General features: G+C 40.3%; 1 protein-coding gene across 18 annotated transcripts in view; it reads left to right on the forward strand.

Annotated features, from left to right (window-relative positions):
- The window catches only part of mapk8ip3 (mitogen-activated protein kinase 8 interacting protein 3), a 38,499-nt gene that overhangs the window by 13,049 nt on the left and 11,202 nt on the right, over positions 1–14,248 (forward strand). For 9 of the 18 annotated variants that reach the window (XM_065280218.2, XM_065280253.2, XM_065280233.2 and 6 more), the window contains 11 exons: positions 168–225; positions 851–1,003; positions 1,109–1,166; positions 1,854–2,002; positions 2,138–2,194; positions 2,411–2,581; positions 8,631–8,790; positions 10,049–10,099; positions 11,905–11,991; positions 12,077–12,226; positions 13,941–14,106. In XM_065280218.2, the coding sequence (XP_065136290.1) occupies positions 168–225; positions 851–1,003; positions 1,109–1,166; positions 1,854–2,002; positions 2,138–2,194; positions 2,411–2,581; positions 8,631–8,790; positions 10,049–10,099; positions 11,905–11,991; positions 12,077–12,226; positions 13,941–14,106 (1,260 nt within the window). The remainder of the gene's footprint in view (positions 1–167; positions 226–850; positions 1,004–1,108; positions 1,167–1,853; positions 2,003–2,137; positions 2,195–2,410; positions 2,582–8,630; positions 8,791–10,048; positions 10,100–11,904; positions 11,992–12,076; positions 12,227–13,940; positions 14,107–14,248) is intronic. The other 9 variants (XM_065280245.2, XM_065280319.2, XM_065280300.2 and 6 more) reach the window with 5 other exon arrangements.

The raw sequence follows: 14,248 nt of genomic DNA on the forward strand, positions 1-14,248 counted from the left end.
GTGAAACAGAAAGGTTCTTCAAATGTTAAACCGTACAGACGAAAATGGTTCTTCTAATCTATAGCATTGTGTATTACCATTATTGTAAGACTGTAGTCTGTTTATTTGATGTACTGTACAAGAATTCATGGTAGTCTGTTGTCCTGCTAACAGTGTTTTTCACACAGGAATGGGAAAAGAGGTGGAAAATCTTCTAACAGAGAACAAACAGCTACTGGAGACCAAGTAAGACTGAAAAAGCGTCTGTGTGTCAGTGCATGTATGCATGTGTATCAGGGTTGAGAAATATCATGGACAAGAATTTTGTTTAACAAGATTAAGGATTAGAATTAGATATAAATGTATCTTTTTTAAGTACTTTCCATGTTGTCAAAACATTTTTATCAACCTTCAGCTTTCATTAAGTTCATTAAGTAGTTCGGCTGTGTGACAAATCAATTTTTTTAAATGATTTAAAATGTCCACGAACAGCCATAAAGACAATATTTTATTAAAGGTGCCGTAAAATGTAAATCTATATTTATCTAGACAAAGATGAATAATAGTAGTTCTTTGTCTGATACAGGCTCAAATATAAGGTTTGTTTGCACACACACAGCGCTACTGAAATTAGCAGCATTTTTGGGTGAACTATCACTTTAATAAAGCCACATACCTTCTATGTTGGTATCAGGGATCAATGTAACATATTGTATCAATGCATTCTTTGGCACCCTTAAGTCTCTCAATTAAAAAAGATTAGAATTTAACACAGTTGCTGTGCAGACATTGCCCACCTGCACATCTACATCTATTACAGGTAGACATGTAGATCTATGCCGGTTTTAAAGCAATGTTCTGACATGTGTAGGAATGCACTGAACATTGTGAAGAATGACTTGATTGCTAAAGTGGACGAGCTGTCAAGTGAACAGGAAGTTCTTCGGGAAGAGCTGGAAACGGTGAAACAGTCCAAGACCAAAGTGGACCAGCGGGTTAAAGAACTGGAGGAGGAGCTCAAGAGGTAAAACCTCAGTATGGATTATCCCTGCTTGTCAGATATCCACAGTATCTGCAATGTTCCAGTGATGCTCCACCAATTTGCGTCTGAATGTCTCTTTCATTGAAGGTTGAGAGCAGAGGCTTTAGGATCATCTCAGGATTGTAAAGATGAAGGTGGAGACGATGTAAGTTAAACATTTTAGTCACATTCCAAACCTAATGTCTCAAATAACCGCATATGCTTGTTGCATTTGATATATTAATATTAATATTACTCATGATAAGAATTTGAGAGAATTTGCTGCCTGGCTAAAAAGTTGCACACTGTTATTTTTATTGGAACAATCTTAGCTTTGATTGACACATATTTATTTCAGCATTGCTTTAACAGCCTTATGCAATATCACAATGTGCATTTCCTTCCAGATTTGCATTCATTTTTGGCTAAGATTTTGTATTGATTACTGGAGAGGTCCATTTAATGGGGTTTAGGTCAAGACTCTGTATTGACCATTACATATATGAAATTAACCTCCTTAACAGTTTTTTTTTCTTGATCCAGACCAGTAATTCTGAAATACAGCAACATCTTTTTCACATCTGTCATCAGTTAAGGTTAAAACAGTATTTTAAATCCAAACCGCAACATTTTTCGGCCAGGCGGTGTATTAATACTGTAAATAAACAGTCAATGATTGGCCTTGCTTTGTCACGCTCTATCAGTTTTCAATTAAAAATGCTACGAATAATAAACCTCTGTGCAATGCTTTACGCGGCTCCTGCTTAACGCTATGAAATGCAAGCTTGTGTGAAGCCCTAAAAACTAACCTCAGCTCTACTGCTGCTCTGTGCTGTATTGCTCTATGGTGCAGTACTCGTCTCCTCTGCAGGACGACGTTGCCATGACGCAGAGGCGACGGTTTACGCGTGTGGAGATGGCCCGTGTACTGATGGAGCGGAACCAGTACAAGGAAAGACTGATGGAGCTTCAAGAGGCCGTGCGCTGGACCGAGATGATCAGGTGATGGAAATGTAGCATTTAAACATATATAAGCCAACTTGCATTCACACATATAAAATCATTACAAGAGCAGATACAACCCATCCATTATCTTATCACAAACCTTCATCTTTTTTATCCACTTTGCTCCCACAGGGCTTCTCGGGAGAGTCCTCCACTACCCGAGAAAAAGAAATCTATAATATGGCAGTTGTGAGTATTTCACCAGGTTTTGACATTTCCAGTGTCTGCAAAGATAATGATTGTTTTCAGACCATTTAAACATTTTTATTAGGTTCATGCAGATGTCCAAGAACTGGATAACAGCATTTGGACGACTTTAGTTTTGCTTTATTGTCTTCTACACTCCCAGAAATACCCATAACTTTTTTCTTGATCTGTTCACTTCCCCCTATTTTTTTCCTCCAGCTTCGCACGTCTTTTCAGTTCTTCTGCGAGTCCTCCTCCAGTGAAACGGCCTTACACCAGTGTCAACATCCACTACAAGTCTCCTTCTATTGCTGGCTACAACCAGAGGCGCTCACAAACCATGTGTCAGATCTCCACATCCAACTGCATCCTGGAGTTCCTGCCTGAAGAGTGAGAACATATGAATATGTGTCTGTGTGTCATGTGACCTTACATCTTCATTCACACACAAGTCTATTTGTTCTCTCTCGTTCTCTGTGTCCATCTTAGTGTATTCTCTCTCTTTCTCACGCTCAGGCAAGCTGACGCCATCTAAATGCTGTGTGCTAATACTGCATTTGACTGTTAGCTTTTCACACTGACAGTCTCACACACATATGAGAAATATTTTATACGGTAACAGCAATAGATGTACAGTAAATTATTGTCTGACCCATTTACAGACATACAATTAGTTAATTCATCTGAATTACGACATAAGCTGTATTTATACTGGTATGATACAAACTATCTATAATATAATAAGAAATATTTATTTAGATTTTATTTAAGAATTGTCAGTTTTTGACATGTTAGTAATTTTTTATTTAAATATCTGTAAAAAAAAAAGATTTGTTGGTTCAACTTAAAAGAGTAAGTTAACTGGCTACCTTAATATTTAAAGAGTTAATTCAGCAAAAAAAACGTAATATTTTTAAGTTGAATGAACTAAAATTTTAAGGTAACCACTAGCCAGGTAACTTTCATTAGCCGTCTTTATCTTAAACATATGTTTATATAAACACATACATTACAGGTTAATGCTTCATTGCAGGCTGTTACGAGTGAAGCTCCTGCTTCGCTCCTCGATCACCACTAGAGGGAGCCAGCCCCTGGGTATTAGTGTTATTCAGACTACGTTTCCCATGAGCCCACATACCTGAACTGATTTCGCCTGCACCTGATTCCCATCACTCTGCCTATTTAAGACTCTTAGCAATGGGCTCTCTTTGCGAAGTCTTGATTTGCTCTGGCATCATTTCTAAGCGTTATTATTCTGTCTGATTACCCCGTGCCTACTTTGGAGTGTTTATTGACTATTCTGATTGTCTGCCGCCTGCCCCGACCTCTGCTTGTGTTTTGACTATTCTTTGCCCGCTGCCTGCCTTGACATCTGCCTGTTTACTCACTACGAGATTGCCTTACCCTCCATATATGTGTTTGCTGGTGTTTGACCCTGCCTGTACGACAACGAGTGAAATAAAGTTTGCAAATGGATCCTCAGCCTACTGGAGCTTCATTACAGAAGACTTCGCCGCAAAGCGATCCAGCGACCGTCTCTCAAATCACTACGGAGTTGTCGGTTCAAGCTCACCAGCTAGCAGCACAACAACAACAACTCGGACACCTTAGCACCGTAACCGAGGAGTTGGTTAGGACTTTACAAAGGTTACAGATCTCTCCGTCCGCAGCGACGAATGCTTCATCGAGCGGAAGTGCTCATTCAGCATCGGCTACTGTGAACCCTCGATTAGCCTTTCCTGAGAAGTTCAACGGTGATCCAGCCAAATGTAAGGGCTTCTTATTACAATGCTCTCTGTTTGTCTCGCAACAACCGGGTTTATACCCCACGCATGCAAGCCGAATCGCATTTGTGTGCAATTTACTCACTGATAAAGCGTTGGACTGGGCTACTGCCGTTTGGAAGGACGACGGCTCGATTTTCCCTACCTTTGAGGTTTTCTTGGCTAAATTTCGAGAGGTGTTTGAACATACTGCCGGAGGAGAGAATGCAGGTGAGCGTCTCATTACCATTAGTCAGGGTGATCGCATAGCTGCGGATTATGCTTTGGAGTTTCGCACACTCGCTGCTCAGACTGGGTGGCCCGAAGGCCCTTTAAAACTGATGTATCGACGCGGATTAAACCACGAATTGCAAGCGGAATTGGCCTGCCGTGATGAGGGGAGAGATTTAGCAGCATTTATTGACTTATCTATCCAGATAGATAACCTAATCCGGTCCCGTCGTCATTACACTCAGCCCAGTTTCTTCCCGACTCCCTCCGAACCCATGCAGCTGGGTTATACTCATCTCACTCAGGAGGAGAGAGATCGAAGGATTAAGAATAATCTGTGCCTGTACTGTGGTAAACCTGGACACGTTCTGGCTACCTGTCCCACCAGACCTCCTCCTCGCAAAACCACCATGGTGAGTGCTTTAATTCATTCCTCTCAACGTAACATAGAAGTCCCAGTTCAAATAGTCACTGATGAAGGATGTATCTCTACCTCTGCTTTAATTGACTCTGGAGCTGCAGGAAATTTCATGTCCCAAAGTTTTGCTCACTGTCATAATCTACAATTAACATCTTGTCCATCTCATTTAACAGTCGAGACGATAGACGGAAAACCCATTGGAGAGGGGAATATTGAGTACTGTACCGGCAAAATTCACTTACAAGTTGGATCTCTGCATCACGAACACATCACCTTTTACATCATCCCCTCTCAACATTATTCAGTAATTCTAGGACTGCCATGGCTGGAGGAACACAACCCCCACATTTCATGGAGGGAACACCAAATAGTTAAGTGGAGCGATAAATGTCTCTCAACCTGCCTGTCATCCATTCATCCTGTTACTTCCCTTAACACTATCATTACATCTGAGGATTTTGCAACATGTAAACTACCTCCAGAATATGCTGACCTCAGTAGAGCCTTTAGCAAAGAGGGCGCGTCTCAATTACCACCACATCGCCCAAACGACTGTAGTATCGAGCTGTTACCAGGCACCATACCACCTAGGGGGCGAATTTTCCCTCTCTCTCAACCTGAAACCGAGGCCATGAACAAATACATTGAGGAGGAACTAGCTAAGGGATTCATCCGTCACTCCGTCTCTCCTGCGTCATCTAGTTTTTTCTTTGTGAAGAAGAAGGATGGCACTCTTCGACCATGCATCGACTACCGAGCTCTCAATGATATCTCGGTAAAATTCAGGTACCCACTACCACTAGTTCCAGCAGCCCTAGAGCAATTACGTACGGCAAAATTCTTCACCAAGCTTGACTTGCGATGTGCTTACAACCTTATTCGTATCAAGGAAGGAGACGAGTGGAAAACAGCCTTTTCTACTAAATCTGGTCACTACGAATACTTAGTGATGCCCTTCGGCCTTTCTGTCAGTCCCTCTGTCTTCCAGTCTTTCATCAATGATGTGTTTCGAGACATGTTGGACCGGTGGGTCATTACCTACATCGACGATATTTTAGTATACTCCAGTAACCTTGAAGAACACATCCAACATGTAAGAACAGTATTAAAGCGTCTCATTCAATACCAACTGTATGCCAAAGCGGAGAAGTGTGAGTTTCATCAGACGTCAACATCATATTTAGGATACATCATATCATCGGATGGAGTTGCAATGGATGAATCTAAAGTCAAAGCTGTACTCGATTGGCCCAGACCGCAAACCCTTAAGGAAATACAACGCTTCCTGGGATTTGCTAACTTCTACAGACGCTTCATCCGTAATTTCAGTACTGTAGCAGCCCCTCTCACCGCCATGACCAAACGCTCAACGTCCCGCCTCTCTTGGTCTCCTCAAGCTCTAGATGCCTTTCAGGAATTAAAGAAAAGATTCACATCTGCACCAATCCTTCATCATCCCAATCCAAACCTACCTTTCATTGTCGAAATAGATGCTTCCAACATCGGTATTGGTGCCATTCTTTCACAACGTCACGGATCACCTGCCAAAATGCACCCTTGTGCTTTCTTCTCACGCAAACTCTCAGCTGCAGAACGCAACTATGATGTGGGCGACCGTGAATTACTGGGCATGAAGGCCGCTTTCGAAGAATGGAGGCACTGGTTAGAAGGGGCTCAGAATCCTTTTACAGTTCTCACTGATCACAAAAACCTGGAATATCTTCGGATCGCTAAGAGAATGAACCCCCGACAGGCAAGATGGTCGATGTTTTTTACCCGCTTCAACTTTTCAGTCACGTATATACCGGGATCAAAGAACACTAAGGCTGACGCTTTGTCTCGCTGCTATGAGGACTCCGACCCACCCAACCCTCCCAGAAACATCATCTCTGAGACCCTCATTCTTTCCCCCATCCAGTGGGATATCATGACAGAGATCAACCAGGCTAATGCTCAATCTCCACCACCAGCTCAATGTCCCCTCAACAAAACCTTCGTAAGCGAACCTATCCGTGAGAAGCTCATCAGACTGATTCACTCATCACCCAGCACAGGTCACCCAGGTATTACAGGCACCCTTAATATACTACAGGAGAAATTTTGGTGGTCATCCATGTCTAAGGACACCATTGCTTTCGTCAATAACTGCTACACCTGTAATACATCCAAATCCTCCCATCAGCGACCTGCCGGACTACTACAACCTCTCCTCATTCCACAACGCCCCTGGTCGCACATAGCGATAGATTTTGTCACTGATCTCCCCAAGTCCAACAATCACACAGTCATTCTGACAGTAGTGGACAGATTTTCTAAAGCCTGTCGGCTCATTCCCCTACCCAAACTCCCCACGGCTTTTCAAACAGCTGAAACCTTGTGCAACTGGGTCTTTCGATTTTATGGACTTCCCGAAGACATTGTATCCGACCGAGGGCCACAGTTTACCTCTAAGGTATGGTCTGCCTTTTTTAAACAGTTAAATGTCAATATCAGTCTCACATCAGGATATCACCCACAATCCAATGGACAAACTGAAAGGATGAACCAGGAACTTACTCGCTTTCTCCGCTCGTATTGCAACCAGAACCAACAGGACTGGAGCAGATATTTAATGTGGGCCGAATATGCACAGAACTCACTAACCAAATCCTCTACGGGGTTAACTCCCTTCAAGTGTATCTTAGGATTTCAACCTCCCTTCTTTTCTTGGTCTGATGAACACTCTAATCTACCCGCCATTAACGACTGGTTTCAAAGAAGCGAAGAGACCTGGGAACAAGCTCATCACCATCTCCAACGAGCCGTCAGGAGACAAAAGGTTCAGGCCGATCGCCACCGCAGAGCCAATCCCGAGTACAGACCCGGACAGTGGGTCTGGCTATCCACCAGAGACCTGCGTCTCAAACTACCCTGCAAGAAACTCAGTCCCAGGTATGTGGGTCCTTTCAAAATCTCTAAACAAATAACTCCTGTATCATTTCGTTTAAATTTGCCTCCCACTTATCGCATCTCTCCTACATTTCATGTTTCTCTGCTGAAACCCGCTGGTGGTCCGAGGGAGGAGCAGGAGGACACGACCACTGGGCAGGATCCCCAGCCCCTGCGCATAGATGGTGAGGAGGCTTATCTGGTCCACGACCTCCTCGATTCCAGACGTCGGGGTAATAAATTACAATATCTGGTCGATTGGGAAGGGTACGGTCCCGAGGAACGATCTTGGGTGGAGGTCAGAGATATCCTTGACCCATCACTCATCACACAATTTCACCGAGACAATCCTGGGAAGCCGGCCCCTCGACCTCGTGGTAGACCCCGGCGTCATCCGCCTCCTCGCTTCGGGAGCCGCTCGCAGGGGGGGGGTTCTGTTACGAGTGAAGCTCCTGCTTCGCTCCTCGATCACCACTAGAGGGAGCCAGCCCCTGGGTATTAGTGTTATTCAGACTACGTTTCCCATGAGCCCACATACCTGAACTGATTTCGCCTGCACCTGATTCCCATCACTCTGCCTATTTAAGACTCTTAGCAATGGGCTCTCTTTGCGAAGTCTTGATTTGCTCTGGCATCATTTCTAAGCGTTATTATTCTGTCTGATTACCCCGTGCCTACTTTGGAGTGTTTATTGACTATTCTGATTGTCTGCCGCCTGCCCCGACCTCTGCTTGTGTTTTGACTATTCTTTGCCCGCTGCCTGCCTTGACATCTGCCTGTTTACTCACTACGAGATTGCCTTACCCTCCATATATGTGTTTGCTGGTGTTTGACCCTGCCTGTACGACAACGAGTGAAATAAAGTTTGCAAATGGATCCTCAGCCTACTGGAGCTTCATTACACAGGCCTTGTGCTTTTTTGCCAGTGTGTCTCTATGTTATGTGTGCAGCAGTATAACACTTACCGTTTAACATCTCGCTGTGCGTCTGTCTTTTATGTCTGCTGTGATTCTTTTTGGCCTCGGTGGGCTGGCTGGCTTGCTGACTCTCTCGCTCTTTCGCTCAAGCTTCCTCTCTCTTTTGCTTCATCCTATAGACTTCCCAGTAACGGTGTTGCGTCTCTCCTCAGCGATTCGGCGCTCTGTACCCGCAGAGAGCAGCGTCGAGAGCAATACCGGCAAGTGCGTGAGCACATGCGCCGGAAAGACGGTCCCATGCAGACCTGCGGCTGGAGCGTCCCACCCCGATTCAAACAGGTATCTGGATCTATGTTGACCCTGTCAGCAGTGCATCAACAGACTGAGGTTATACTGGAATAGCATAATAACAGTATACTTGTATCATCACTGCAGTGTGTACAACTGTGGTGTCGCAAAAGGCGATGTCATCAACTTGAGCTGCCATTTCCAGTGAGGTGAATGAACCAGAAGTAATCCTGACTAAATAAGACTTAAATGTTAGGTTAAAACTGGATTAAAAATGCAGAATTACTGTTGTTACTCTAAAACCAGACACCAGTTGTTCAATTAAACATGCAGTGTGATGAGGTCATGTTACAAACAGATACATTACAAATTTAAGAATCCAGCATACATCTGTTTAAAATGTTTCTTTTGGATTAATTTGGTACTTTGTCACAATTTATATATTAAGCACTATATGCATCCATCATTAAAGTAATCTAAATGACTCTAGTTGGTTAAAATATGTCATCTGAAGTGAAAAGATACGTTTGTAAGAGAAAGCGGACATTTTGGGCTTAATTAGTGGTCAAGACATGTGTTATTGTAAACATACAGATCAGCACAGTAAATTCAAATATGGCGGCACATTGCTAGCTTCGAAGCTCAGGAACATGATGGCATTTGAATATTATTTATTTAAATGTGCACCTTTTAGAAGGATATCTTGACAGAAATGCAATACATAACTATATTATCAGTGGTGTGTAAACACCTTACAAAATGAGCTGTATTGTTTTTATTACCATAGAATGAGCTATTTTGCGCCGGCATGTTTTTACAGCAGCCCTAAACGGACAAACTGCTCTATAGAGTTAAGTTTTGTCACTATGTTGTCTCAGGCGATGATGTGTTTGTCCTGTGACAGCTACCATAGCTTCACTATGCATTTCGAAAAGAGAGGGGTGAGCTGTAGACTTAGCCATTGGTTGCAATTCACAGTTTTACCACTAGATAAAAATCTACACACTGGTCCTTTAATATATTTGTTTAAAATAAGAAATATTTCACAAGTGTTGCTTTTGATCCTTTGATCATAAGTCAAAAAGTGTGTCAGTGAAAAAAAGGAAAAGCTCACACCTGTTGCCAAGCAAATAAACTACACCTGTACTTGTGTTGTTGCATTGTCAGAGGTTACGCTAAATGTAGGAATGTTTAGCTTTATGTCGTGCTGGTTTCTGGAATGGCAACAGTATTAGGGTTGCCATAGGTATGTTTGTCAGGGTTGCCGTGGTGACGGTGTCACCGTGGCTCTAACTGTGATCTCCCACAGAATGGCTCCCAGGCGGACAGCGGCCAAGATGCCACAGCGAAGAGGACACAGGCAAGTCTCAGCGGCAGAGGGCCAGCATGCACCTCTCCCATCCTGCCCCTTTAAAACCCAGCCCTAACTTATCGTCGACTCAGTCAGCAAATCGTAATGCAGAGACAACAATAAAAGTTTTTGCTATGTTACATACAGTATATGCACCTAGCCAGCACTGAATATTAACCAGCGCAGAGTAATACTATAGCATTCCTGCTTACTAAATGTTGCTAACACTATAAAATCAATGTTCAGCGCACTAGGTACCTGGCTGAAACATCTTAATTTAGATGTTTATATATCCGTTTCTCATGGAGTAAATGTGAATCTGATATGTAAACCCCAGTTTACACTATAACTAAATAGGAGTCAGAATACACTATAAATGTATTATATGTACTATTTTTTAAGATGCCATGTAGATGCCATGGTACATGATGTGACGCTGTGAAAATCAGCCTCATAATCTAATTTTTAGATTAGGAGAATTTAGTTTGATTTTAATCATTGTCTTTACAGTGATTAAAATTTTTGACATTACCCTCTTTAGTCCATATAAAAGATATCAAGGTTATATTTTCGGGTCAGTGACAAGATGAGAAATTCAAAAAACTTAAAAAAAAAAACTTGTTTTAAAAGCACGCATTAGGTTTATTTCAATGCACATAGTGTATTTATGTTAATTTTATGCAGTGAAAAATTACATTGGCACCAATTTTATGAAAGTTAAAACTGAATGGACCTGAAAATGTGTAACCGGCAATTGCGCCACCGAAAAATAAATATTAAATATTTTATCCACCTTAATGGCATGTAAGTGTAATCATAAAAAAAATAAAAAAATTTAAAATATTATTTTATTAGTTATTTCTAAATGTAAATTTGAAAGTAATATTTGTCCTGACATATGCTGAAAACAGCTGTTTTCTAAATAGTTTTTGACAAATGATGTAAAAATGTATGTAAAAAAAATCATATTACACTAAACTAGATGATTATATTTTATTCCACATTTTTATTTATATATTTATATTTTCATTTAAAAATACTAGTTACACCAATTGACACAGACCGGTTAGACCACATTTACATTTTTGCAATTATCCCCCAAAAATTCTTTCAAAATAAAATAAAATCAGAAATTTTAGACTTGGTCCACAAAGTAATTAACGTCAAGTCATTGACCCTTTCACAGAATCTTCTTTACATTATAATTTAATGTAAAAACAGTAAAACACAAGAAATGACTTTACCTGATTATTCACAGACAGGGTCACAAATATGGTAATAATTCAGTGCAATAGTACATATTAAAGTAACATAGTATTATAATCAGAAACAGTCACTTAGTACCATGGTACTGTACTGATATGGTACTACTTTTATAAATGTACCCTGTAATGGTTGTAAGTAAATAAGAGTATATACATTGTATACTCTCTTAGATCAAAGCAAATTAATTTAAATTATCATCGTAGATGTTACTTTGAGATATGGACAACCTGCAGAAATTTGGACAAACTTATCTGTCCCATATCCAAATCTCAACCAACACTTCTTTCTGCCCAGGGCATTTGCTGACAATACAGTGTAACTTCTATCATTGCGCATGCGTCTGCCTTGCAACCCTCTAACAGACTTTAGTCTACTGCTTTGGTTTGCTTTTCTATTGATCTTTTTTCTCTCTATCTGTCTGCTCTGGATCAAAGCGGTCTAAACAAGGGCATGTTGGGTGAATTTAGCATTTTTCTGCCTGTATTGTTTGACAGTTATTTTAATAGCAGTGGCATTCTGAACATCACTGCCTTCCTGTGCCCTTGCAGACCAATGAGAAAGAAGATAATCGTATGAAAAATGTTCCTGTTCCAGTATACTGCCGCCCTCTGGTGGAGAAAGATCCTAACAGGAAGGTACAGGATGCACACACAGAGATAAGAACTTATTTAGTGGTTTCTTATTGAAGTTTTGGACTCAAACGTTTGTTCTGTCGCTCAGCTGTGGTGTGCAGCCGGTGTGGATCTGACTGGGTGGAAGACGTCCAACCAGGAGGCTGCAGACGTAAAGACGACCAATGGCTCAGATCCGCTAACCGGTGAAGCTGAAGTCGGAGACAAGAGCGAGCATAGCTCACCAGAGAAAAAGAAGGTCAGCATCTAAAATAATAAAACAGTGAGGGAGAAGTTATTTAATTGTAAACCAATGTTTAAAATGTACATAGAAAATAAATATGGTATAGATATTGTATACAAAATACATCAGTGTTTCTCAACCAGGGGGCCTAACAGATTTCCAAGGGGCCTTAAGATGACTTAATATTATTCAGAATAAGCATTAAAATAAGATAAAACAATCAAAAATCTATATATTTCTTATAGTTTTTTATTTTTTTAATAAATATACATCTGTATAGTTATGTCAAGCCCTAAAACATAAAGTGAGGGGGGATACTATATAATATTGTTTTGGGCGATAGGGGAGCCTTGAAGTGAAAAAGGTTGAGAACCACTGGTTTACAATATATGAGACCAGTTCTGTAAAATCCAGGCTGAAGTCTCATTATCTAATTTTAAGAATAGGAGCATCAAAGATTCATGTACAACAATTGTTTTCACATTGATTTCAATTTTAATATTTCAAACTCTGTCAATATTGAAGATATTGAGGATATATTTTTACGGAATTTCTTTATATTATGAATTATCAGCCCATTCTCATAAAATGCATATAAATAGCATGCAAGTGTAAAAATTGCGTAATATATACGCCAGATTTCAATTTTGCATGCATATGATACGCCAGTCCTTCCTGTTCACAGCCGTTGTGAACCCAAGCCACTTTTCTTTAGTTTAAAAACATGGTCCCTTCATCTCAGTGGAATAAGATTTTGTAATTTTTCCAGATTATCTGTCAAGATTCATATAAAAAAAAACAGGGCTTGATTCGGTCGTTCTAAAGAGGTGTAAAAAAATGATGTCCTTTCTAATGTTTATATTAACATAAATTCACAAAACATTTCACTAAAGTACTGCTGATGTTGAGCAGTTGGCCACATCCAGTAAAATGAATGGGTCTCTATGGGCATCTGCTGGTTGAAATGATTTATTTCTGTAATTCTTTTATGTTTTTTTCTAAACACCAAATGGCCGAATTCAACACATTACATCTAGATCAATATCCAAAAACAATTTAAATCAAATTAATATCATAATTCATGTGAAATTTTCATACAAATTTGATATTTTACAAAAATACTTCATATCTCCCAAAACACAGCATTAATGTATAGATGGGAAGTAAACAAAAATAATGATATATTATTTGTATCATAAAAAATGTATATATTTTTTGTAATCACTCTTTTAATCTCTGGGGTCATTTTCACCCCCAAGGAACTCTAACGTATACAGGAAAATAGGGGCTTATGAGGGTTAATTTACTCCCCATTTAGTTCTAGGCCTTTACAAATTTCTTTTTTTCTGATGAACACAAAAGAAGAAATTTTGATAAATGTTGATAAGGACACAGCTGGTGACAATCTATTGACTTCCATAGTAGGATAAACATATACTATGGAATTTAACGGGAACCGTCAATTTTGTGCACATACTACCATATGTATCAGCATATCTTCATCATCATTTATCACAATACTTCCATAGCTTTTGTTTAATGGTTTCCACAAGCTGATGACAGAATTTTCATTTTTGGATGAGTCCCTTTAAGTCATAATCAAAAAAACAACAACTGTGCAAACCTTTAACATTAAACATATTGTGTAAGGCGACAAAATAATTAAAGTGAGTTATAAACATCACAAATATACAATATGTTTACATGAAATTTGTATGTCCTTTTTAAGCCTAAGGAACTGCACGAGACAGACTCGATGAGCAGCCGTGTATGGATCCTGACCAGCACTCATTCAGCTAGTAAAGTGGTCATCATCGATGCCAACCAACCCTGCTCACTAGTTGACCAGTTTAATGTGTGTAACGCCCATGTGCTTTGCATCTCCAGTGTTCCAGGTTAGTGTGCCGGTTGTTGGCTTAACATAAATAAAAATGCAATAAATAGTATTCAACAATCACAAGGGTTTCAATTCCATGTACAAGAGATTTGCTCCACATGACATTTTAGCGTAAACTCCAACCCACACATAGAGTTGTA

Source organism: Paramisgurnus dabryanus, chromosome 3 (genome assembly GCF_030506205.2).
Source record: "Paramisgurnus dabryanus chromosome 3, PD_genome_1.1, whole genome shotgun sequence".
In the NCBI taxonomy this organism is placed as follows: Eukaryota; Metazoa; Chordata; class Actinopteri; order Cypriniformes; family Cobitidae; genus Paramisgurnus; species Paramisgurnus dabryanus.